This window comes from Microtus oregoni, unplaced genomic scaffold, assembly GCF_018167655.1.
Source record: "Microtus oregoni isolate MIOR12 unplaced genomic scaffold, Mior012 000048F_ref0000485, whole genome shotgun sequence".
NCBI classification, from domain to species: Eukaryota; Metazoa; Chordata; class Mammalia; order Rodentia; family Cricetidae; genus Microtus; species Microtus oregoni.
Window position 1 is genome coordinate 15,627,584 of NW_024543222.1, and position 26,372 is coordinate 15,653,955.

General features: G+C 52.0%; 1 protein-coding gene across 3 annotated transcripts in view; it reads right to left on the bottom strand.

Annotated features, from left to right (window-relative positions):
- The window catches only part of Crhr1 (corticotropin releasing hormone receptor 1), a 43,414-nt gene that overhangs the window by 2,437 nt on the left and 14,605 nt on the right, over positions 1-26,372 (bottom strand). The window contains exons 2-9 of one of the 3 annotated variants that reach the window (XM_041636092.1): positions 20,302-20,389; positions 15,145-15,264; positions 10,767-10,852; positions 4,196-4,302; positions 3,377-3,497; positions 2,899-3,052; positions 2,628-2,688; positions 69-141 (exon numbers count right to left, since the gene is read on the bottom strand). In XM_041636092.1, the coding sequence (XP_041492026.1) occupies positions 69-141; positions 2,628-2,688; positions 2,899-3,052; positions 3,377-3,497; positions 4,196-4,302; positions 10,767-10,852; positions 15,145-15,264; positions 20,302-20,389 (810 nt within the window). The remainder of the gene's footprint in view (positions 1-68; positions 142-2,627; positions 2,689-2,898; positions 3,053-3,376; positions 3,498-4,195; positions 4,303-10,766; positions 10,853-15,144; positions 15,265-20,301; positions 20,390-26,372) is intronic. The other 2 variants (XM_041636093.1, XM_041636094.1) reach the window with 2 other exon arrangements.

A 26,372-nucleotide genomic window follows, 5' to 3' on the forward strand; every position in this document is an offset into this window, starting at 1 on the left:
TATCCGTGGTAGACAGATTGTCCTTTCCCATGTTGGCTTGTCTCCTGCTACCTCCCCCAGGCTCTTACCAGCAGGACCAGGATCATGGGGCCCTGGTAGATGTAGTCAGTGTACACTCCAGGACGTTTGCCAAACCAGCACCTAGAAGGTCACAGAAGGAAAAGGAAGGGAGGGGGTCATCATGGTCCTTTCAGTGGCACAGTGCTTGACCGTAGGGCAGTGCTTGACCAGAGCAGGATCAGTGCCAGTGGCCAGGAAAGGGCCCCAGTTTCTAAGAAATCCAAGCCAGTGGACTCTGCTTCAGTGCCTAAGTGATCCTATCTGCAGAGTGAATGGTACCCTCTTCTGTGGAACGTGGTCCTGCCTATCTGCAAAGTGGATGGTACCCTCTTCTGTGGGACGTGGTCCTGTCTACCTGCAAAGTGGATGACCCCGTGCTGTAGGATGTAAAGTTTGGAGCAATCTCTGTGAAGGGAGAGTCTGAGAAACAGGCCCCTGAACAGTTATAACACTCATCCAAGCAGCTATGACTATTTGAGAGAGACTTTCAAAATGGGCCTGACTGTTGACTTTCCCTCACAGAAAGGTGAGTAGGGAGGGAGGGTCAGTGGACCCTTGCCTAAGAGTCCAGCCATTTCCTCCTATACTTCTTGTATATAACTCTGCCCTGACTGCACATAGCCTCACCTCGTAGGAGGTGCTAACGTTGATAGCGTTCATTGGAGGTGAGCCTCCATTTATGTGGCCATAGGGAAGTCATTACCCATGCTGTGGGGAGCCCTAGTGGTGTGGCTACTTTGAGGTCACTGATGCTCTGATAAACTCTAACCTATGCCCTGTAAGTAATCCCAGTGAACCCCCCTGGTTTTCCCAGCTGGACTTCTGTGAATTGCTTTGAGTTTGTCATTGGACCCCTAGAAGGAAGGGGTAGATGCTTGTTTGTATTTCTCAGGAAAAGAATTCTCAAAACAGCAGCCAGAAACAGCCTGGAGCCTGGCCTAGCATTGCTGTGTCCGGCGCCCACTCAGGGCCTCTGCCCTGCCACAGTTTATCCAGAGCAGCCTGTGCAGGGAAGAGTTCACAGCTAACACCTATGGCAAGAGGTGGGCTGCCTTGCAGGCTCCTGAGCTGCCCTGCAGCAAGCTCGAGGGAGTAGGTGGGACAGGGCAAATTAGAAGTCCTGTGTCCTTAGGGGCATATGGACTTGCCGTGGATGCGTCTGCAAACCAAAACGTGAAGTTTGTATAGGTGACCTTCTGGTTGTAACAAGCTTGTTTAACACTACTCGGGTCATATACCACTGTTGTGGGCTCCAAACTGGGGCCCTAGGGCCTCTCTGCTCACCTTCCCCTACTCCTATGTTCGTACACCCAGAATCCTCCCGCTGCACTGCCTGCATCTGTCCACCAGATGGGGCTTCGGGGCTGCTCAGACCTAACTTTCTTTTAAGCAGCACCCTTTCTGCTCCAGGGTGGGAAGGCGTGTAACAGGGCTTACCTCACCTCTTTTTTCCTTCTGCTTCCCCCTCCCCCACCGCCATCTCCTGCACTCACATTTTCACATCCTACAAAGCACAGGCACCCCCGTCCAGGAATTCCCAGGAGGATCCCAGGGACACCCCACACCCACTTCAGTGAACCCTGCAGCCTGCCGCCTACCCTGCTGCTACGCAAACACTCCAGCCTGAGGCAGAAGGAACCTGCTTTCACAAATGTGTGTGATGCTCGTCCGGACTTCTGGTGCAACCCCGTGAAGGGAGGGGAGGGCCTGCCTCCGTGAACCCCCAGTCAACCAGCCAGCCAGTGGGGATGGGGGGGATGCTAATGGCTTCAGTCTTGCCTGGCTCCTCCCCACTTCTCTTTCTGTGAAGTTCCCAATCTCAGCTTCACACTGGAACCACCCTGCTACACAGGCCACACCTCAGTTCCATAGCACAGAGTTCTGAGGGAGAGAACTTTCTAGGTCTGCCCATAGGATTCCCCCACATGTGCAAGCCGCGACTTCAGGACTGACTGGGAATACCCGAGTCTCCTTTACAAACACCCGAGGCTTCAGAGAGGAACTGGACCAGTCTTTGAGACCACCTGGACCAGCTTCCATTAAGCCCATATAATCTTATTCTAAAACACACCTTGATGGTAATAAGCATTTGTGCAGCGCTTACTGGGTGCCAGGTCTATGTGCTTGGTATGCACGAATGCACTTCATCCCCACTACAGCTCTGAAGTTGTAGCTAGAGTGAAGATGCCCATTTCACAGATGAGGAAACAGAGGCCTGCTGTGACAGCCCCAAGGCCACATAGCTACTTAGTCATGACACAGTTCAGAACCTCGGCTGCCTGACAGGTGACAGGCCTAGAGGGACCCTGGCTGTCTGGCTCCACCTTTGGACAGGTAACAGACCTGGAGGGACCCTGGCTGTCTGGCTCCACCTTTGGACAGGTGACAGACAGGGAGGGACCCTGGTTGTCTGGCTCCACCTTTGGCAGAGCACTGGAAAGGATCCTTGAATTGAGGCCAGTGTTCTCTGCCTTTGTTGATGCAGTCACTGCTCTTACAGGACAATGACCAAAGTCCCCTGGGGAGTGCGCTGAAGAGCCAGACTCTGACCTCACAAAGTGACTTACTTTTCGTTGTCGTAGTACAGCTTCCCGATGGCCCATGCCACAATGATGGGGAAAGGTACACCTGAGGGAGAGAGGGGACTGTCATTGAGCCCTTTGATGGACGACCCCAGGGCAGTCCAGGGCCTGCAGAAGAGCAGCGGTTTCTGGGAGTTGAGCTCTGATGCTTCCTTCACGGGATCCCATGACTCTCACCCCTAACAGGGGTGCAAACCCCACCCTCCTGACCCGGCCAGTCCACATAAAAAGATGCTGAGGCCGGGCTGCAGCTCACCCCAGCCGATGCAGACGAACATCCATTTACGTAGCCGGTCGGTGGAGTATGTGAGCACAATGGCAGTGTGTAGGTAGCAGCCCTCACCAAACATCCAGAAGAAGTTGGTGACGTGGAAATAGTTGTAGGCAGCCGTCACCAGCCTGCACCATCCCTGTCCCAACCAGAAAGGACAATGAGCTTGAGAGGGTATCAGTAACAGTGTCTCATCTCCAGACTCTTCGGGATCCTGCTCTTGTTCTGTGGGTACCCAGGCCCGCACCCCCACCTTTTTAAAACTTTATGGGCATTGGTGTGACGATGTCAGATGCCCTGGAACCGGGGCTACAGACAGTTGTGAGCTGCCATCTGGCTGCTGGGAACTGAACTCGGTTCCACTCGGGTCCTCCGGAAGAACCCCAGCCCTTCTGCAGGGTAGCCCCACTCAAGCTCCTCTGACCCAGGCTCGGCCTTTTCTGTCTCCCTAGCTGGGACGCACCACATTGCTCTGGTGGACCTCGGGGTTCATGGTGAGCTGGACCACAAACCACGTGGCATTGCGCAGGATGAAAGCCGAGATGAGGTTCCAGTGGATGATGTTTCTCAGGCACCGGATGCTCCTGGGGCAGCAGGGAGGGCAGGCGGCAACAGCAATGGAAGAAGAGAGGGAGGGATGAAGGCGGGTGCCGACATCACCCCAGCCCAGACACAAGATGGAGGAACTAAAGCTTGGAGTGAGTGGGGCTGACAGGTCGGCCTGAGCTCCACGGGGCCTATCTGGGGTACCAAGACACCTGCTCTTGTCAGGGCTGATGTGGTCAGGGATCCCCCTTTGTTCTCCGCACTCCAGGACTGAGAGGCAGAGGGCTGGCAAAAAAAGACCTTCAACTGTAAGTCCCCTCTCAACTTTCAGGTCCTGGTCCCACCCGTTCCCAGCTTTTTCTTGTCACTTGGGCCATGGCAACCTAACCTTGAGTCAGGAATGCCACTCTGTGGAACTCTTACCTCCTGGGGTCTACCTGAGAGCCCCAAGAGAAACGAGGACCAGCTTTAGGGGTAACACAGGTGAGCCCGGGCTTTGTCCTACCTCACTCTCCCTGCCCTGGCAGCTGCTGGGATAAAGGACAGATGTGAGTCTGCCAGAGTCCCTAAGAGACCACAAATTCCCATGGACGCTGCTCCCTACTACTCAAGCGAGAGGCAGGTTACCCCTTTCTCAGCGCCCCTATCTCAGAGCTATGCTTGCACCTTCTCTGCCTCCCCTGCGCATGCGCAAAGGCCCAAGGGATAGCAGGAGGCAGCTCCTGGGCCCTCTCACCTGAGACGCAGAAAGAGGACAAAGGCCACTAGGAGGGCTACCAGGGAGATGCAGTGGCCCAGGTAGTTGATGATGACGGCAATGTGGTAGTGCACTTTGCTCTTTTTCTAAGGCAAGAGAGAGAGAGAGAGAGAGGCAGAGTTGAGGCTCCTGCACACCCACACCTCTGAGCCCTTTGAAGGGACCGGTTCCATAAGGACAGCACCAGGGAGAGGTGCTGGGGGAGGGAGTGGGAAATACTAACAGCGTTTGCCCTGCTCCAGAGTGACCCTGTGAGCCATGAGCTACCACTTGGGGCAGTCTGTCTACGAATCCAGTCTGTCCGTCGTGCTGTGTGGTTAGACTGATATGACCTGAAGCTGCACCCATGTCACGCAGAGGTCCCGTGTCACGTTAACAAACGCGGTTCCCACCCATACACGCACTCCTGTGCTCACAGATGTTCGTGCCACATTCTGTCCTGACGCCATGGCTGCGGTGGGTGCAGAGCCTCTCCCCCCACCCCAGGATCTCATCCACTTTTGAATTGAGTCCCCATCTGGCTGCACGAAGACCTGGTACCCACATGAAAGCCAAGTGTGACTGTGGGAAGCTGTAATTCTAACAGGGGATCAGAGACAGGTGGCTTCCTGGGGTCCTGGCCTGCCACCCCAGTGACACTATCAGTTCAGGCTTAGTGAAGAGATCCCTTTCTCAAGACAATCAGGTCAAAAACCATTGATGAAAGCATTCTGAATCCATCTCCACAGGTACACATGGATGTGTTTCCCCCACATGTGCATATATATGAACACATGCAAGTACCATACACATACCCTGAAAGAAAGAAGACGAATTCCTCATTCCCAGGGCCTTTCCCTACTCCTTGCCTGGCCCCAAGTGAACAATAGCTCTTCATTCCCTCCCCTTGACTCTTCCTCCTCTCTTTCTGGATAGCAGAAATGGAACCCAGGGCCTTGAGAAGGTTAGGCAAATGCTCTGTCTTCTGTGAACTACATCCTTAGCCATTCCTAATTAAAAAAAAACATTTTAGCACACTTATTTATTTAATGTGTGTATGTGTGTAGGAGCATGAGTGTCATGGTGTGTGTGCAGAAGCTAGGGACAACTTGCACAAGCCAGGCCTCTCCTTCCACCAGGTGATCCTTTAGATTAAACTCAGTTTGTCACACTTGGTGGCAATCACCTTTACCCACTGGGCCACCTCTTTGGCCCTAACTTTCTTAATTATTCAATCGTGAATATTCACCACACGCTACTGGCACACATATGAAAGCCTTAGAGTTTCCTCATCTTGAAGCTTCAAAGTGACTCTGTGGGAAAAGCTGGAAATGCATCCATAACTTTCTTTGCGAAAGAAGAAACACAGATTATGCTGACTTGTTCGAGATTACCAACTTCATTTTATAATCCATCTTTTGTTACAGATAGGTCCTTACTTCATGGGGGAACCAGCCAGTACCCAGTGCTCAGCTCTCTACAGAGTCCCAGTGCAAAACCCATTCTCCCTGTCCTAGGCCCCAGGAAGACAGGACATCACATGAGCAGCTCATGCCTCTGGAGCCCTAGGACCCCAGGGTGGTGAGTGGAGATAGGGCAGGAAGGCAAGGGGAGGCTTCCATTCTGCCCTTCCAACGCCAAGGGTCTCTACGGGCCTTTGGCAGCTGCCAGGATCCTACCAGAGGCTCCAGACAGACATGCACAATGCAAAGCCTTTCTGGAACCAGCACTTGATTTCCTTTTATTAAATTTTTCACATCCATGCTGAGAAGCCCCTGGGTAATAACAGCATGTGTGGTGCTGAGCTGCTGCCACACCCCAGCTTTCTCTCAGGGCCTAGGAGGAGAGGGGGAGGAGGGACTTACTGGCCTCTTCTGTCAGAGCCCCTACCCTGGTCACTCCACTTGCTCATCAGGGTGAGGCTTGGTAACTTTGAGAGAAGTCACTACTAAGCACACACCATATGCTGGGTCCCAGACCATAATCCTCGTGACGTCACTGAGATGGTCCCTGCACTCTTGTTTTCTGGATGGAAAGGCCACACAACTGATCCAAGATGTAGAGTTTTAGCAATCAGAATCTGGACCAGCCTGGCTTTTGGGATCCTTTTCTCCTTCCACTCATAGGGTTACGAGGGTGACAAGCAGGGACTAGGGGAAAGGCACTCTCTTGACGATGGGGGGTGGGAGGTGGGGTATCTCATCCTGTGTCCAGGATCTAGGGGAGGGATTTCTGCAGAGAGAGTGTGGCTCACTAGTGTTTTTCCTCACTAAGGTCAGTGAAAAACAAAGTCCAGTGCTGCAGGGAACAGAGATCCAGCTGGGTCAAGTTCTGGGACCTACTCGCCTCACGCCCCACAGGCCTGGTGCAATCTGAGGACCAGAACATCAAGACAGCTGTGGGGAGGGCAAAGGTCACAGAGAGAGTGACAGAGATGCCCCCAGCCATGGCAACCGCTCTGATATGAATGTGTCCCTGAAAGTTTAAGTGCTGGAAACACGGTGCCTAGTACTGCTGGATGTGGGGTCTCCCAGCAGAGTGGGGGCCTCACTTCAGGATCTGGTTCCTTCTAAAAGGATGTGAGGCCCATCTGCTTTCCCTTCTTTTGTCTCCTGTCAAGAGATGATACAGTAGGAAGCCCTTTTCAAGATGCTAGCCCTCAACCTTGGATGTTCCAGCTTCCAGAACCAAAAGCCAATACTTTTCTACTCATCATAAATGACCCATGAGCTGGGGATATAGCCCAGCTAATAGGCTGCTTGCCTAGCACGCATGAAGCCTTGGGTTCGATTCTTAGCAATCCATAGCACCAGCAGTGGGGGCATAGGCCTAGAAGCCCGGAACTCAGAGCTTAGGAGTTCAAGTTTAAAAAATCATTTAGATTTATTTATTCTATCTTTATGTCTATGTGTGCTTTGTTTGCATGTATGCATGTGCACCAAGTATGTGCCTGGTGCCTGCAGAGGTCAGAAGAGGGCACTGGCTCTCCTGGATCTGAGGTTACAAGGTTGTGAATCCATGTGAATGCTTGGAACAGAACCTGGGTGCATGCAAAGAGCAAGTGCTTTTGACTGCTGAGCCGTGTCTCCAGCCCTTCATTGAGATAAGATGTCTGAGGTCAGCTTGGACCACATGTGACCTTGTCTCAAAAATTAAAAGATTCAATCTTAGGTATTCTGTTACAGTTGCAAAACCAGATCAAAACAGTTGCCAATTCTCTGAGAGATGAACGCAGCCAGTGACACCCAGGCAGAACAGTAAGTGACAACGAGAAAGTTCCATTAACAAACCAGAACTCTGGTTGGCGCTGTCTAGAAAGACACATTGCAATACCCTAAGAGGCAGCCAGCAGCACCCCAAGGAAAAGCTAGTAACACCCTCAAGAGGTTGTCAAGGACACCTGGACAGACCAACCAGGAAACGTCTCACGAGACAGCCAATGATCTCCCCGGATTCCTGGCAAAAATGCCAATGATACCCTGAGTTCCTGGGGACAAGCCACCACGAACTGCAAAAGCCACTGGATTCCCACAACACAAGTGGACAGAACCAACCCCGGGAAGCTTAAAGAGCACTTTTCCCTGTCCAATCTAAGGATGAGGTCCACAGGCTCCCTGAGGAGGGTGGCACAGCAGGGTGTTGGAGAAGGACCAGTGTTGCACTCTCAAAACCGGACTCTAACAAGCAGTTAGAGCTGGCTGAATTGATTCTGACCAGACTGGAGGAAATCATCTTACCCCAAAGGCCAGCACCATTAGACCTGCTTGGATGCTCTGCCAGGATGAAAGCAATGAGATCTCCACAACTCCTTCCCCGTGGCCCACTTCTCTCACTTCCCATCCCTGCTCATCAGACGCGAGGCATTTCCTGTCCATCTGGCTTCCTGAGTTGCCTCTCTTACTCCTCTGTGGGTGGTCTGTACCTCTAGTTCTTAAAGTGTAGTCCTTAAGCCAACAGCATCAGAGGCCGGGAGTTGGCAGACATCTTGAGAGAGGCAGTCAAGCTCTGCCCCAGCTGCACAGAATCAGAACCTTTCCTTTAGCAAGAAGCCCAGGAAGTTGCTGAGCATCTGAACATTCTAGCGGCCCTAGAATCACTGCCCCAACCTCCAGCCCCAACCCCTGGCTCATAAGCTCACAGAGTCCCATTCACGTCTCCACTACACCCTCTCGGGATGAGCTGGAGACCCTGTGCTCAGCAGGGTGTGGGAAGGAGACAGTATTTCTAAGTATCAGGGGAACAGATAATAGTTGAGGACATTGTAACGGGTCACTTTGTGGGTGGAGCTCCAGGAAGCAGAAGTTAGTGCAGGCAGGGTGGTCCTGGGTGGCTTGGTGTCATCCCTGGCCCAGATGAGCCAAGCTTCCCAGCTGAGGATCTGTCGCCAGGAGGTGCCCACTGTGGACAGATCTCTGCACCTGCTGTCTCCATGCCCTCACAGGTGCCACTTCTCAGGCAGCCTTCTGAGGTCCTGATGGTGGTTTGGAGGAGAATGATTCCTAAAAGCTCTTATGTTTGACTATTTGGTCTCCAGCTGGTGGAACTGTTTGGGAAGGATTAGGAGGTGTGGCCTTGTTAGAGGAAGGGTGTCACTGGGGGTGGGCTTTAAGGTTTCAAAAGGCCACACTGTTCTTAGTTCTGTCTGCTTCATGGTTGTGCTTCAAGATATAAGTTATTGCCCCTGCTATGCCTGGCTCTTTGCCATCATTCTCCCAGCTGTGATTGTCATGAACCCTCTGGAACTGTGAGTCCAGATTAAAGGACTCACTGATACTTTTGTAAATTGCCTCACTTTTGTTACAATAGAAAAGTAACTAAGACAGACCCTTTATTTGCACCCCACCCCCACCCTTGTACTTGATCTGGGCTAATCCTAGGCTCAGAGCTGAGCAACCTACTGCTTATTCAGCTAGACACCTGCCTCTTCGTAAATCTGAGCGGGCAGAGAGCCTTGGAGGCTAGGGGCTGGCAGTGGAGATGGTGTTTCCACTAAAGGAACTGGTAACTAAGGGCAGACATGCAACCAGGCCAGCAGGGGTGGCCGGGGAAGGGCAGTAGAGCCAGATAGAAGAGAACCAGGCAGGGGTGGGTCACTGCATGGTATATGTGGGTCTCAGTCCTGACAAAGCAGGACCCATGGTACCTGGGGTTTCCCCAACGATGTCACCTTCTCTCAGTTACACTGCCATCTATTCTGACTTCCTAGTAGAGGACTCAGGCATGGTGGGAGGATGAATCTTCTTTCTTTGCCAAGGTTCAAGCTGATACCCTCTCCCTCCCACACAGCACACACATGTTGGCATGTACTCACATACATGTGATCAGGAATATGCACATACATGCATACTGCAGACACATGTGAAAATGCCTATTCCCAGGTTGTCCCTGGGCAGCTTGACCTTATAGGTTCTGGCTGGGCTTCTGGAACCTATGTGTGAATTAGTGCTCTAGGTAAGATTAAGCAGGTCTGGAAATCTCAAGACGAGATGGAGGCTCTCCAAGTTCCTTTCTAGCTCAGACTTTCAGATGATGGAATTCCCAGAATCCTCTGGACCAGTCTGTCTTCCTCACTCCTGCAGCACAGGGACCTGGCAGCCTGACCACACAGATCGGGTAAGGGTGACTGTAGGTAGAGGCAGTGACAGAGTAACTCACACATCCATGCACCTTCCAAGTGTGTAAAAACCAAAGACTGAGACTAAAGACTGGCCCACTAAGTTACCACACATCTGGAGAGCGGATTTCACGCAAATATAAAGAGAACGAAGATGCTTGCTCTAAACTGACTTGGAACAATCTCTGGGATAGATGGCTACAGGAGGAAGCAAGCGTCAAGTAGTTTGTTTAACGGGTGAAGTTTGGGTAAAGCCAAAAACATTATGCAGAGACACTCTGACTCATACATACGGAACATGTGAGAAACTGGCTACGGATAGCGATGGGAGGGGGCTCTTCTTGCTGTATTCCCATCTGTACCTTTTAAATTTTGCATTCCATGTAAGCAACAGCTGTTCAAAACCATTGAGGCTTTGCAAAGCAGCTCTGGGGCTTTTTCAAAGTGCATCATCGCCCCACTTCCAGCCTTGGTTCTGAAAAGGTCCCACAGCTGGACCTTGATGTCACTGTTTGGTGTGATCCAGCTACTGTCTGGTTTGACTGCACCCCAGCCTTGTCCCACATCCAGTGAAAGTAGTCAAAGATGAGAGAGGGAAGGAGGAGAGAAGGAGGGAGGGGTAGGGAAGGGGGAAGGAAGAAGGGAGGCAAGAAGGAAGGGAAGAAATGGAGGAGGGAGGGAGGGAAGGAGGGAGGGAGGAAGGAGAAGAAGGAAGGGAGGGAGGGAAGGAAGAGAGAGAGGGAGGGAGGAAGGAAGGAAGGAAGGAAGGAAGGAAGGAAAAGGTACCAGGACTGAATTCACTGTCCTTGGCACGTCCAGCGGCTCCCCACCTTCCCTATGGCAGAGTCTCAGTACCAGCTTCTGAAAAGTTCCCAGGCCCCAACTGGCTATGTGGCAGGCACCCAGCTTGTACTGGTGGCCCTGGCCTGCTCCCTCAGTATGGCAGCCTATTCTCACCTCTTCGTTGAGAATCTCCTGGCACTCAGAGTAATTCACGCGGGCTGCCCAGCTGCCGTTGGCCAGGCACTCCCGGTAGCCATTGTCTGGGAAAAGAAGAAAACCATGACAGAAGAGACATCTGTCTGTCCACACATCTGAGCTAGCACAGGGCCTGCTGCCTGGGAAGGCAGAATAAAACTGGGGGAGGGGCTTCCTGATTGTCCCATGTCCCACCTCTTTCCACCTCCTGTACCACAAAAGTACTGTTCCCTACAAGCTGCCCACAGGACGTTGGCTCTGTTAGCCCAAACTGGCATTATCATGGGCTTCCCTCACCCCTCACCCGGAGGCCTATGTCCTCACAAATGCTTTTCAGTGGTAAATTTCCTGGTTGCTATTCTTATAAGATGTTCCCATTTGGGGTCCTGCATGACAACAGAGAATGCAGATCCTGCGACCTGAGATACACGGACGTGGTGGTGTACGTACGCCTTAAATCTTGGCACTCAGGAGACAGCAGCAGGCAGATCTCTGCAAGTTCGAGGTTAGCCTGGTCTACATAGTGAGTTCCGGGCCAGCCAGGGATACACAGTGAGACTGGCTTTAATAAAGATTTGTGGCCGGGAAGATCTGGTGGATGATACCTAGTGACTGCTCACATGGGCGGTTTAAATGTTGGGGTTCCTTGGGTTGATCTCTCTGTGTGCAGTCCACCTATTAGGGTGTTTCACACGGGTCAGACTTACAGAAGGTCCCAATAGTACCATTTCTCCACAGCATACCTTATGCTGGAGACTCTACAGGGAGGCCTTTTTGGTAGAAAAGGACAGATGGCAGAAGGTGGGGGCTCCTGTGTCACTGTCAGACTGGGCTGTAGTTAGAAGTCCACCTCCTAAGGAGGCTTGGGGGGGGCAATTAGGGCTTCTCTACTTAGCTTTAGAGCCTTAGGAGACAGGATTGCCCGAAGAACCCCTTTTATCCATTTTCTGGATAGTGCCTTGGGTAGCAGAGCTAGGAAACCCTCTAGGGATGGAGATCAAGGAGTCCACACTCTCCTCCCCTCCTGTTATGTCTCCGACCTCATCTGCATTCTCTCTGGAATCAGTATGGTCATTCATGCTCCCTTGTATTTCTAGCTGTCACTCTAGACAGCACTGGTCATAGAAGAAACAGCTCTGAGTCATTTCCACTGGTGTCTCTCTTGGCTAGAGTCCACTCTGTGGCTCCAACTGACCCACAGGCTGGAGGAGGGCTGGGGAAGCTGCCAGAGTCCCAGTCCCTGGGCTTGAAGCCCTTGCAGGGGGCCTAAGGCATAACTCAGCTGTGGCTGAGCAGCGGGAGTGCCTCTCGGTCCCTCCATTCATCTCCAAAGGTGGAGATGCTTCAGTTGACCTCTGATGACCATCAGTCTGGGAGCTGCCTCTATTGGCAGCATCAGGACCAGAGATGCAGAATGAGGGATCAGGGGAATTGATGCTGCCTCAACAGAGGGAGCTGGTTTGACCTTCAAGCTGAAAGGCTGTGGCCTCCTCTCTAACCTCAGAAGCTGCTCTAGCTGCAGCGACCTGATGGGGGAAATTATCTTTATGGATTTTCTCAGCTCTGTTTGGCCTCACCGTGAACAGATCTGAGTCCTAGGAAAAGCTATGATCTGCGCCGAGTTGGAAATGAGGCCACAGGCTCTTTACTGGTGTTAAATAAGAGCTGATCCCCAAGGGGCTCATGGTGAGGATGCTCTGGGATATCTGTGGGGACAGGAAGCCAAGAACAAGGGGACTAATTACAACATCAACCAGAGGCTGCTTGGAATGTCAGTAGAGAAAGGGACTTCGGCCAGAGACAGCTGGGGAGAGCATAAAGCAGAGAGAGGCGGCCCAAAGGAGGTTTCAGAGCAGGGTACTAGAGTTACAGATTCTGGGTTCAAAGGCTGTCACCACCCTTCCACAAGCTGTGTGACCTTGGGTGAGTCACTTGACAGCTCAGCTTCCCTATCTTGAGACAGAGCCATCTTGAAGACACTCTGGGCTCTTTGGGTTAGTATTTTTAGTTAGCAGTTGGAAGCGTAGTGGACATATGGTGTCCGTCCTGTGTTTATTATTGTTGTCTCTGAGTTGTATTTATATAACCTTACATAATAGAACATATCACTTGTCTCTATCCAAGGAGGTGCAGGTGGAGATTTTATAAGAATCATCTTTGTTCAACAGCTTCCCTTGCCCACCCCCGTCTAGCATAGGGTGCCTGGAGCCCATTCCCAGGCTGGACCATTGGAAGCAGCAGGCTTTGACCCAGAGGGACCAACTGACCCTGAAGGAAAACAAGCCTCACACACAGGGGCTTGTTGCCAGGGAGGAGCCAACTTCCTCGTCTAATTGCTGAGCCGAGCAGTCCTCCTGGAGGATCATGGGAAAATGGATATTTTTGGAAATGTTTCCCATCCTTTTGAAGATCTGATGCCACAGGAGGGAGGACGGTAGGGAGCAGCCTGGAAGTCCTAGCAACACCTCATCAGTAAATGAGTTAATTAGAAACTAATGATTGGGAGCAGCTCTGCCCCCTCCTGATACCACCGTGGTTGCATTCCCAAAGTCTGGCACAAGCAGCCCCTGCACGGGGAGTCTGGGAGCCCATGCCAAGAAACCAACATCCCAACTTTCTCTTTGGAGCTATTGGGTGAGCAGGGGAACCCAGGAGATACCTCACCCCACCCCCATCCATCCTGTAGTAGAGAACAAAGTCCTAGAGAGGGCCCAAAGCCAAGGGCTCTTGAACTATGGACAAACAGATGGATATAGAGCGCAGGGTGCCTGGCTTCTACTCAAGGCAGGGCCCATGTGTACCATAGCATTGAAGCCCAACAGCGCTTCCTGGGACGTGTCCAGGAAACTTTGGTAATCCAAGTTGAGGATCCCCGTGGAGAATGGCTGGGGCTGGCTTCAAAAGTGGGCAGGGTTATAACCACAGATAGCCTGAAAGCCTTCACTCAGGAATGCAGGCAGTGGGTGGGGCACAGCAAGGAAAGGCTACGAGGTGGGTGTGACCAGAGTGTCTGAGACTGCACAGCAGGCAGGTAGGGAGCTGAGTGTTTTGGAGGTGACCAAACAGGCTCTGGTGCTGCTGCAAAGAGAGAGACCCCCTGGGGAGCTTGGGTGTGCCAGCCCATGCTGCCACTGTCCAGGGACAAGATGTGGCATGTGTGCAGAGCAGTGTGCAGGCTCTGGACTCCTGAGTTCAGCCTCCACCTTCAGGGTCTGTGACCCTCATTAGGTTATCAACCAAACTATTCCTCAGTTTCCCCTTTACAAAAACCGCGCCTGACTATATGGGAAGCTAGCCAATGGTGCACCACTAAGTCTCCTCTTCATCTTTACTTCTTACCAGATCTCTCCTCCTAGTCCATTCTAGTACTTTTTCTCTTGACCTTCCCACAGTCATCTTGGCAAGCCCTTCTGGCTGCATTTCTAATCCTAACCCCTTCACCCACTTAGTAAAGGAGGGAGAGGCAGGAGAGGTTAGGGACTTCTGAGCAGGAAGAGATCCTCAACCCTCTAACCCCTACACAAGAAAGCCAGAGGGTCACAAGAAGGGAGGAAGCACTGATGTCACCCACTGAGTCTTGACATGGGTCACCTGGTATCTGGGCACTTTTTGGAGTTTGGGGATCACCCAGCACACCTCCAGGATTCACACAGGGGCTTCCAGCCCTGGGAACCCAGAACCCAAGCTCCTTTGTGTAGCCCAGGGCCCCTGGCCTCCATCTGTTTTTCTCTTGATAGCAGGGACCTGAGTCATTGGCAGGAGAAAACAAATTAATTCTGAGGGTGGCAGATGCTCTAGCAAGGAGCTGCAAAGCCCAGTATGAAGGCTGGGCCTCTGGGGAGCAAGGTGTTTACATGGGGATCCAGTATCCAGTGCTTAGTCTGTGTGTGGGTCAGTCCTTGCCCACCCCCATTACACCTGTGGGCCTGGGATGCTGGGGTACAAATCACTCTCTATCATGGATGTAGTATTCTAGGTATCCGGTCTTCCCAGAACTTTCCTGCCCTAGGGTCCTTATTAGCAAAGTCAGGACTATCAGGACCATTAAGACCTATCTTGGGAGTGGCTGAGGCCCAATGGGACTAACCAGAAGGCTTGTCAACTACAAGAAGAAAGTGTCAGGTAGACCAGTGCATTGCAGCTTCACCCCTGCCAGCTGGTGACTTGGGCAATTCTCTAACTTCTGCAGTCCTGAGGCCTCAGCAGTCAGATGCTGGACGTTAACTCTGCAAGAATCCGCAGGAGCCCGCAGAGAGCAGAGCCGGTCCTAGGGGTGTTGCCCCTGTCGGATTATTTCTCCCACGTGCAAACTGATCCACAGCCCCCAGCAGCCCACCCTCTTCCTTTCCTTCCTTACTTGTCGTGTTGTAGCGGACACCGTAGAAAAAGGCAGGGCACGGCCGAACCACCAGCTGCCCTGCAGGGCTCCTGGGCCAGCAGGTGCCAATGAGGTCCACGGAGGCATTGCAATGCAGGCCTGGGCACAGAGACAACAGGTGAGAGAGTGAGGCCCTACCAAGGCCCCAGGCAGACAGAAGTCCCTGTAGAGCTCAGCCCCACTACAAACAGGGCAGACATGAGTTCAGCCTATAGAATAAGGTGGATTTGTTGCCACAGCACTAGGGAGACCGTGGGTTCCAGAGCAGAACAAAGAGTTCAAGCCCTGGCTGGTTTCAGCTGGGCTCTGTTGGTGAGGATGCTTCCTTCACAGGGTCTCACACATTTACCCAGCTCTGGGGCAGTTATATGCACTGTCAGGGGTCCAGGGAAGGAAGCGCCCAGCACACCTTCTGCCGAAATGCCTCTTTCCCTCCTTTAACAGTTCCCAGATCCGCTTCTGCTAAGACCAGAGGCGGGGAAAGACCGAAAGGCCCTAGCTGCAGCTAGCACCCGCTGATGTCAGGGCCCATTCTATATCAGTGAGGTTCCACCCAGAGGAGGCTCCAGCTGGGAACACCACCTCTAAGGTCCCCCATTTTAAAGATCCTAATTGGAGCTCTAACTCTGCCCACATTTGTCCAGTGATTTGGGGACCCACATGACGGTGGGCGATACAGAACGGCAAATGTCTCTGGGGTTTTCCTTTAGATGACCTAAAATCTACTCTGGTTGTATGGGAATTCAAGGCCAGGCTGATCTACAAGAGCTAGTTTCAGGGCAGGTAGGGCTGTACACAGAGAAACCCTGTCTCAAAAAAACAAAACAAAACAAAAACAAACAAAAGAAGATAAGGGACACTAAAGGATGAAGAACGTGCAGGGGTCAACATCAAGAGGCTACCAAGGGATGGAGAGGATTTTGAGCCCTGGGCTTCTGAGGCCAGCCCAGGCGCCTTTACCACCCCACAGAGGCCCGCGGACGGTAGCTGCCTTTGGCAGCATCTGCGCCATGTTCTTTGTAGCTCACGCTTGTCCCTGACACTCACAGAAAGCTGCTGAAGTGACCTCGGGGATATAGTGACCTTTATACTAAAAGCCCAGAAAATCCTGGAGGATGAAAAGTCTGTGAGAGGTTGCGAGATTGGAGAAGAGAGGTGGAATGAACTGGGGTAGGCAGCAAAGAAAGGCACCAGCCTCTTTCAGAGAGCAGCACCCGGTCCTATGGGCGGGGCAGTGTGGGAGAGGGTGGGGCCTAGGGGGCCAATCAGGAGCAGCGGCCGGGCTTCATCCTTTCACTTAACTGCTGAACTAGCAGTAGGGTTTCTGTTCACCTCTAAGAGCTCCAGGGTAGGGTTGGTGCTGAAGAGATGAAGGAAAGAAAGACGGGGACCCCGGTATGGAGGGCCGGGAGCCGGGAGGTTGTCAGAGCCTCTTGACGGCGCTGCCCAGCGCACCTCCGGTCCTGAGACTGTCTCTCTGGGGCCCTGTGCTGTCCAGTAACATCTTGACTAATGTTTGCAGCTCACCCTGTGACCCCACATCTGGGAAAGAGAGCAGGGTCCCTGGGGATCCGGCAGACAGGCAGGGTCTCTGAAGATGGTCAATAAGATGAGGTGATGGTGCACACCTTTAGTCCCAGCACTCGGGAGGCAGAGGCAGGAGAATCTCTGTGAGTTCGAGGCCAGCCTGGTCTGCAGCGTGAGTTCCAGGACAGCCAGAGGTGTTACACAGAGAAACCGTAACTCAAGAAACAAAACAAACAAACAAACAAACAAAACGAAACAGAGAATAAAACAGATGTCCTGCCCCAAAGGTGATTGCATGTAGACAGGATTGCATGTAGATGGAGCAAGCACATGCTACACAGTAAGAGATACTACAAACAATGTATGAAGATAAAGATGGACTGGGTGCTCTTTTAACCTGGTATTTCTCTAAAACACTAAATTTAATTACAGACTTGAAAGGAGGGAGGGAGTTGTGGACGTACATGGAGAAGAGGGAGCCGCCCATACAAAGGTCCTGAGGCAGGTGTTTGCTGAGGTCTCTGGGGTTGACATTCCTGCCACTGTGTCTCTCAGATAACATAGATAAGGTCTCTTTGAAGGGTGGCCCAGTTTCTGCTCGGGCACAGTTGGGCACTGGTTTCTTCTGTCAAGTTGGCCACAAGCTTAGTGCTCAAATGTGCTCAGAGGACCCTTTCACTGCAGGTAATGCCAGAAGGAAACCAGAACCACGTTCTTGTCCCAGTTAGGAGGGGTCTCCCATCACCTGCTCTGGGTGAACCATAAGGGGTTTGAGCACCGGGCAGCCCCCTTTTCAGGTAGGAAGGCCATCTACCCGTGTGGTTTGAGGCTGGTGCCGTGACTCCTAGGAGGCTGCCTAGGGAGCAGCCAGGTGCCCTGGGGTAACCTTGGAGATGGGCACTCCTGCCAGCGGGAGGCGAGTGTCCTGGAATGAAAGGATATTTGCTCTGTTTGGGTGACAGGGTATGGAGAGAGGCACAGAGGCGGGCAGACAGGCTTCGAATCCGGGCTAAGCTGCCTCTTTAGCAGGGCAAAGAAGGGTGTCTCTGTAGAGTGTGGGCCACACCAGAAGAGTGGATAGGAGACTGTGAACCTTTGTCTCGTGGCTCTGAAGACTCTTGAGTTTTGCACTCAATACCTAGTAGAAGTCCAGGCACATAGTAGGTGCTGAAGAAACCGCAGGGCCATATACAAGCTCAGAATATACAGGGGAAACTTCAGGGGTGGCACTGTACCTCCACGTGACACTTTGTCTTCTGGTAACTGAGGACACTGAGCCCTGGGTATGACAGATCTCTTAAGTGACCACATAATGTACTAAATCTGAAGTCAGGCCCAGTGGGCTCAAACTCCTGTGGCCAGGGCTTGGTAACTGTGTGTGTTCAGTCAAGTAACTCAACCTCTTTGAGCCTAAGATTCCTTTTCTTAAGAGCAGGAACAGAGATCCTTGCTAACTCTGTTGTGATAGCTAAATGAGACAGTTAGCATGTGTCCAACACAAAGCGGACATTCACACATATTGGCTCTTACTATTGCTGTTTCTTGCTCATCATTACCACCTTAAGGACAGCGATGGGAGCGGGCGACCCCTGGTCCTACTGTGCTCCGACTCCACTTGTCTAGAGTCAGTAATTCTATTAGTTTCTGGCACAGTCAGACTCATGTCATGATTTTATAAATCGCCACGTCTGTAATCTGTCACATGATGGGGGCCTTGGCCATGGGAACCTGGCCCCTTCTTACTTCTGGCACAAGGCATGTGCAAGGCCCCCAAAGGTTCCGGGACTGTGCCAGCCACTCCGGCCAGACGCCCATCCATCTGTCCCGGGTCCTCACCCCACCCTCACCATCTGTCTCTGCCAATGCCCCTCAGATGACAAATGGCCATAGCGGAGGAGGCCGTTGTGGAGGGTGACGGATCGCATCCTATGAAGCCAGGCAGGCTGGGAAGGGGGCGGGGCATCCAGTACAAATCACGAGACCCGCTGCCTGGCAGCTTCCAAGGACAGGTGACACCTGTGTGGCCCCAGGGTGTCACTTCTCTTGAGCACAAGCAAGTTAATGGGGCCTGACATGGCCTGGGGTGGAGAGGAGGGCTGGGACCTTTCTTCCAGGCATCCTCCCTCCCTGTGCTTGGCTGCCACTGCTCAGGCTGAGAACAATACACTTCCTGCTCAGTTCAGCCAGTGCTGGACTGGCCAGTGCCTCTTAACCCTGGTGAGTCCTTCTGCCAACTTCCCCACTGGCATTCAATCATTGACTGTTCTATCTTAAGGCTCATTTTAAAAAACCCACCTTCAGGAAGGCTTCTTGGATTTGCCCTACCCGTGTCCCAGCCTCCCTGACACCTCCATTGTGGTAAGCAAGCATTTGGTAGGGTGTACTCTCTCTTCCTCCTAGGTATGCAGTAAGTACTTTTAAAAAGCCACCCACGGTTATGCCCAGTAGGTGTCTGCATTCTCCACTTGTGAAACAGATCCACAAAACTCAGTACATTTAACTTCATGATTCCATCCCCCACAAAGTCCAGGGTATAGTCTTCCTGTGAGTACCCACAGTTTGGGTGCAAGCCAATCCAGCTTGGAGTCAGTACAGGACCCAGTTGGTTGCCGAGGGCCCAGCACTCCTCCCTTCTTCCACCACCTCTGTGCGGGGACAGCAGGCCATGTGGCCACTGCTCTCAGTTGCACAAGTCTCTCTCGCCAGGCTCAGCTGTAGGAATGAACTCCTCTTGCCTCCTTAACCTTCCTGAGTCCATCTCTCCACTGGCTACTCTCAGCGCTGGGAACCTGGGTGAGACTAGGAGACCCTCTCAGCTCCTCTGGTGACACACATGGGATCTGCGGCACAGGAGGTGTGGATGTTGATGGCTGATTCAAGAAGGCAAAGATGTATCTTTACTACATCTTGCCTGGCAACTGCCATCCCTGGGGCCATGTCCAGAGTGAGAGAAGGCTTGGCCTTGGGATCCAGCAGACCTAGATTTGGGACCAGACCCTGCTAGTACTGACTGTGACACCCTGGGAAACCGATGAAAGTCTTTCATGCCTCAGTTTCCTCATATGGACAGAGATCAGGTTTTTAGTTCATGGAGGATAAAATAACTATTCAGAAGCCGTTAGTCAATGGGTAAGCTATAAGTCTTGGTGAATTTGCATTCATCTAGCATTTTCTATTGGGGAAGTATTGAGCATCGTGAAGGAGCCAGATTGCCTTTGCAACCCAGGGTCCAGCACTTAGCGTTTCTCTGTGCCTTGGTCACCTTAGGTGTCCGATGGGGACAGCATCTCAAATCCCTAATGCTAGCAGCATGTAGCCGTACACTTCAGCATGTTTACCAACAGCAGCAACCTCTATCCTTCTGCCACTATCCCCAGCAGTGAGGCCGGGAGGGCCTTCCCCTGTTGCCCATGGGAGGGTGACCATGTGGCACATTTGCTGAGTGTGTCTCCTGTGTCCACAGTTGAGGTTACTGGCTAACCACAGGCCCTTCCCACACACTAACTCCAGTTCCAGATCTTTTTCCATACAGACCACTGCTCAGAGCCCCAGGGATGGAGATCATGGGGGAACCTGGCATTCTGGGAGGTAAGGGGCAGGATGACTTACCAGAGACATTGCTGGCCAGGGACAGGCTCTCACAGCGCTGATCCTGTAGGGAGGTGGACACGGGGTTCAGCCCCAGGAGGAGAAGAGCCTGCGGGTATAAGGGGTGTAGGACACTGTTAGGGTCTGACCTAATGATTCTTGCCCCCTCCTTATCTGCCAAGCATTCTACCCTTGCCCAGTTTCCTGGTCCCTCCCTGAATGTTTGAAATTGTGTTGGGGGATGGAAGCTGGTCAGTGGGGAAGCCCAAGCTACTTAGGCAAAGAGGATGTTTGTCTCTGGCTACTGGAGAAGGCCTCCTGCACTGCTCAGACCTCGAACATGTCTGCCTAGGCCCCTACAAATGCACACACACACACATTTGCACACAACCCTTCCGCCTTCCCTTCCTCTGTGGCATTTCAGGCCTGTGGTTTTAATGAGCTCCTCCTGAGTCCTCTTCCTTGCCTGGCTTCCTGTCAGTCATTGCAAATTGTGTTTCATGCATCAAGTTCTTCAAGCCCTTCTGACGTGCTGTGATGTCTATGATGGCTTAATTCTCCCTGGGACCTGCGTGGATATGGCTACTGAAGGTGGGAAAACTGAGGCACTGAAGAAATGATTGTGTCTGGGAAGATGGGTCCTCGTTCCAGGGAAGGCCTTTGTCCTTTAGCGCTATTGAGGGCCCTGTGTTACTCTGACTCCAGGATTTCAGCCCTGCTGGGATAGGAGTGACATGGGCCCTAAGACCAGAAGGCTGTCTCTTCTTGAGTGGACGCCCCCAACAACGATGCTCCCTTTCTTGGGTTACCACCCTCTCTCTCTCCAGGTTAGAGTCTGAACGGGTGGGCCGTGTGACCCCTCTGGGCCTCAGTGTCCTTGCTGTAAAGCAAGTGAGCCCTCCCTGTGTCTAAGCGCATAGACTAGTCTCACGCTTGCTGTGTCTAAGAGCATAGACTAGTCTCATGCTTGCTGTGTCTAAGCATAGACTAGTCTCACGCTTGCTGTGTCTAAGCATAGACTAGTCTCACGCTTGCTGTGTCTAAGAGCATAGACTAGTCTCACGCTTGGCAACCAGGTTAATGATGATGCTCTCTGTGTTTCGGGTCCACGATGGGTGGTCAATGAGGACAGACAGACTGACTTGAACTCAGTGCTTCCTTCAACTGGGTGAGGCGGAAATGGGTTGGAGCTGTGTCTGTTGGGATTCCTTCTGCAAGGGAGTTCAGAAGCATGGGGGTGGGGGAGGGGCACTACAGCATGTGTTCCTTCCTCTGCTGGGGCCCTAACCATGGTGAGCAAAGAATCCCCAGGTAGGATGGCAACCCTGGGAGTGTTCTCCACACAGCCACCCCACTCTGTTCTCCTGTTTCCTCTTTGGGGACCCTAGGATCAAGAGCCACCACACATAGCTTGAGAAAAATGGAACCCTAGTTTATTTGACTGTGACTGGGCTAAGTGTGTGTGTGTGTGTGTGTGTCTGCGTCCATCTGTCTGTCTCCCTTCAGAGGCCAGATTTCTATGTTCACCTGTTAGGAATGTCCCCTGTCTACTCCCATCCCAGCAATCCCCCAGCCTCACCAGTACTCACTCCTTGCCCATTCTGTCATCTGTTGATAACAAAGGCAGGCTACTGCCTGCTTTCCCACCACGCATTTGAATTCCTGACCAGGGCCTGAACCCACCCATATAAGCACTACCTCTAATCCTGGTGACTTACACAGCCACATTGTACCCTTGATGTCTGTCCGAGTCCTTAGTGGGCTTCATTCCCCCGCCTCAAGCACCCTCCCTCCATCTTCCCCCAGGGCTCTCTTTGCTCTTTCTGATACATTCTTCAGACTCCTCAGCAGACCTCAGTCCCACCATCCTGGGCAGGTACAGAAGCCACTCTGCCATCAGCCCTGGGGACCGTGAACTACTCCTGGGCCTTGACAATGATCAGGATAAACCCTTTCATTCTGGCCCTGAGCAATTTCCCATACTCTGCTAATCAGTAATGAAGCTACACAATCTCCAGAGGGTGGAGAAATATCATTAGCCCCATTTTCCAAATGCAAAGGCAGAAGTGGAGAGCAGTCACAGGCTAGCGGGTGGCTCTTGTCCGCTAAGCAGAGAGCAGTGTCTTCATGACAAAGCTACACCGCTCACTTAGAGTCAGCAGGGACCCTGTGCTGTCCGCAGAGATGGGTGATGGCTGCTGGGGCTAGAGGTCCCGTCTAGAAAATCTTGCTCCCCTTCACCTCCGAACATACACACAAATCAACCAACCAACCAATCAATCAATCAATCAATCAATCTCGTTTCAGTAACAGGCAAACTAAAGAAATAGCATACCCTGTTGGAAAACATCAGTCCACCGCCTGACACCTACCCTTATCAATCTAATACTTAAAACATGCTTCAGTCTTCCAGCTCGCCCTTAAAGAAACATCACTCCCCATTCCCATCTACTTAACCCCGTCACCTCTCACCATGCAGTCCTTCCTGCTCAGGTACACCTTTGCCCACACAGTCTATGTCTCTTCTAACCCTGCCCAGCACCTGGTGACTCAGCTGTCCTTAGGGTCAGAGCTTCTCCTTAGCCCTGCAAAGCAAAGTGACTCAGACTCAGTATACCCTTTCAGTGTGCCTGAGTACGCCCCCGTACCCTGTGCATGTCACGGATGCTCGCAGGGGAGGCCTTGGGGGAGTTCAGAGCGTGTGAAAGCCAGCTCATTACCACACACACTCGACCCAGCTCCAATTAGGGGACGGTGAATGCAAGGGCCAGAAGCTCTTATTCACACATCTTAATGTCCTGGGGTTCATTAGAGCAGAAACCCAGATTTGTTGAAAAAAAAGAATCAAATGCCACAGGGCAAAGGGCTTGGCTGACCTTGAACCCTGGTGCTAGTCTGGCTGTCTTGGATGTACCAGGTCACAGCACCCGTTTTCCACCCACGGAGGTCTTGGGCTTCGTTATGCAAAGGCAAATGCTTCTTAAAATTTCTAAGCTGGTCTTTCCTCCCCAAAAAGGTCAGCTCTGTGGCAGAATCTTTGCCTGCGCCCCCTCCTGCTCTGCGGAGGTTTATAAAAGCTTCCAGCTAATTCAGAAATTATACTTTCACAAAAGATCCAGCGTTTTTCCTAGGAATCTCCTCGGACCCGCTGGGACTCTCTTCCACATCAGCCACATCAGCAAGCTACTTCTCTGTCCGCAGCAAAAGGCTCTCAAGTGGCCCAGGCTAATGCTGACTTCCTCTTAATGGAGACTTGTTTGTTTGAAGACAGACTCTCAATGTAGTCCAGGCTTACCTCAAACTCAAAATCCTCCTGCCTCAGTTTCCCAAGCACAAGGATTAAAGGCGTGAGCCACCACACCCAGCTAAAACTGGAAATTCTGTTTTTTTCCCCCCAAGACGGGGGTTTCTTTTTTTCTTTTTTTTTTTTTGGTTTTTCGAGACAGGGTTTCTCTGTGGCTTTGGAGCCTGTCCTAGAACTAGCTCTGTAGACCAGGCTGGGCTCGAACTCACAGAGATCCGCCTGCCTCTGCCTCCCGAGTGCTGGGATTAAAGGCGTGCGCCACCATCGCCCGGCTGACGGGGTTTCTTTATGTAACAGTCCTGGTTGTCCTGGAACTCGCTTTGTAGACCAGGCTGGCCTCAAATTTACAGAGATTCAGCTGCCTCTGCCTCCCAGTTGCCGGGATTAAAGGCATGCGCCATCACTGCCAGTCAAAAACTGGGAATTCTTATTCTGGAGTCCACAAACACACTGGGGTAGTGGGCAGTGTGTACCCTGTAATGAAGTGTGGAATGGTACCTGTCATTTTAAAAAAGCTATTTTTCTCATCACTTCCTCTACTTCTTAACAAGGTCCAGACCTCTACGAAATCAGATCGGGATCTTCTTAAATCAGGCCAACGTAGTTTTATCCCGAAAACCACCGCTTCCTTGGCCTCTTCAGCATTGCTCCCTCCTGCCAACCTTAGCACTGAACACTGGCGGCTGTCTCTTCAGAACCATTTTAAACTTTTGTGGTGTGTGTGTGTGTGTGTGTGTGTGTGTCTGTGGCATGCCCAAGAGTGTGCAGCACACGAATGTGGAGTTTAGAGGAAGATACCAGATGTTACCCTCTATTCCTCTCCGCCTTACTTCTTTGAGACAGGGTCTTTCAGTGATTGCAAGCTCAGTCCTTTAGATGGAATGGCTGCCCACTGGGCTTCCGGGATCTATCTCTTGATGCTGGGTTTAGAGGCATATGCAGTGATGTGCAACATTTTATGGAGGTACTTGGGATTTTAACTCTGGTCCTCATGCTTGTGCTACAAGCTCCCTTATCCACTGAGCCATCTCATAGGCCTCCAGGACTAGTTTGGGGGGGGGGGGGAGTTTTCAGTATTATACCAGATTTTTTATTTGGGGCAATCAACCAGCTCCCAAACCATGACATGGAGCCTTACTATTAGTTTTGAATGCTTGCCCTTAGCTCATGCTTGTTTCTGGCTAGCTTTTTGTCCCCTTTAACTTAAATTAACCTGTTTCTTTTCATCTATGTTTTGCCTTGGGGCTTCTTTACCTTTTCTTTCTGTATACCCTACTCCATCTAGTTGGCTGGTGACTGACTGGCCCCTGGTCATCTCCCTCTCTTTCTCCCTTGTTCTGTCCTCTCTTCTTTCTTTTGAGCCTAGATGTCTCCTCCTACTTATTCTCTCTGCCCAACAGCCCTGCCTATCCCTCTCCTGCTTAGCTATTGGCCACTTAGCTTTTAATTGGACCAATCAGGTGCCTTAGACAGGCAGAGCAACACATCTTTACATAATTAAACAAGGGCAACAGAAACAAATGGAACACACCTTTATACAGTTAAAGTAACATCCCCTAGCATAAACAAATGAAGACAGCTAAACATTCCGCAACACAGTATCTCATGCAAGTTGCCATTCCTAGTCAGCAGATGAAGCCAGCAGTATGCTAGTTCACTCCCTGGCGAGTGCCCCACTTGCCAGGCCCCAAATGAAACCTCTGTCTCACTGCTAATCTTTACAGGCCTTGGAGGTCAAGTCTGAGAAAGACAAGGGCGTCCTGCCACTCAAAGAGGGCGTCTGCCTTCAAGTAGCTGCACCAAGGCCCTGGTGAGCACAGGGCACTCCCAGTGGGAGCGGGAACAGTCATAGAGAAGCAAGAAAAGCAGCACGGAAGTCTCTGGAGTGCTGGTGGGAGGGCTGAGCCTGACAGCTGCCTGCTCCAGCTCCAGCACCCCCCCCCCAACCCAGGCCAGCACAATCTGAGCTGCCATCCGAGTTCCCAGTGTGACTTTGGCATAAAGGTTAATCACACCCAGAAAACGCTCATTAGAGGCTGTAAATAACCACTTTACTGAAGCTCCATTTGGTCTTCGAGGCACCAAGTACAATTTTCTTTGATGGGACCATTCTATGATTAACCTTTTAGGGAGGGACCCGAGGAGCCACAGGAGGGAGGGGGATGTGGCCCAGAGGCAGCTAGGGCCACCCCCACCTCCTCAAAGTTCCCAAAGAATCAGGAGCGGGACCTGACTTCCTTTCAAAGTCCCTCCTGGGAGGTGAGCCACGGGGCAGGCATGGCCTCCTCTCAGCACTGGGTCCTCTTCAAGTATCCCCAGCCATTTCTTCCCTCTTCTGTTGAACTCAGAGTGCAGCTCTGACTGAGTCACCTGCCCCCGACACTCCACTTCCTTTTCTGGGAAGCAGGGACATTCCTGGGAGAAAGGAGCGGGATGCTCCTGGAAGATGGGGCCAGCAGAGCCGTCCTCATCACTTGGTCCCTCTGGGCCCCAGAATCCTCCTTAGCTCTTGGTGTAACAGCCATGAGGGTGCTCCCCCTGCCACCTGCGCCACCCCCTGTCTACCTCAGTCACATCCTGCTCTCTCTGTAAGCTTGGCCTTGGGAAGGGGTTTTCAGCCTAAACAAATGGCTTTTTGTCATTTACCATGTTTGTTTTGCAAGCCCTTGCTATTCTGAGAGTCTACCTTCATGGAGCCCAAAACCAAGAACTTGATTTGTAGAAGAGTAAAAGAATTCAGAGGCAGAGAGGACCAGGACAACCTCTCTCTCTCTCTCTCTCTCTCTCT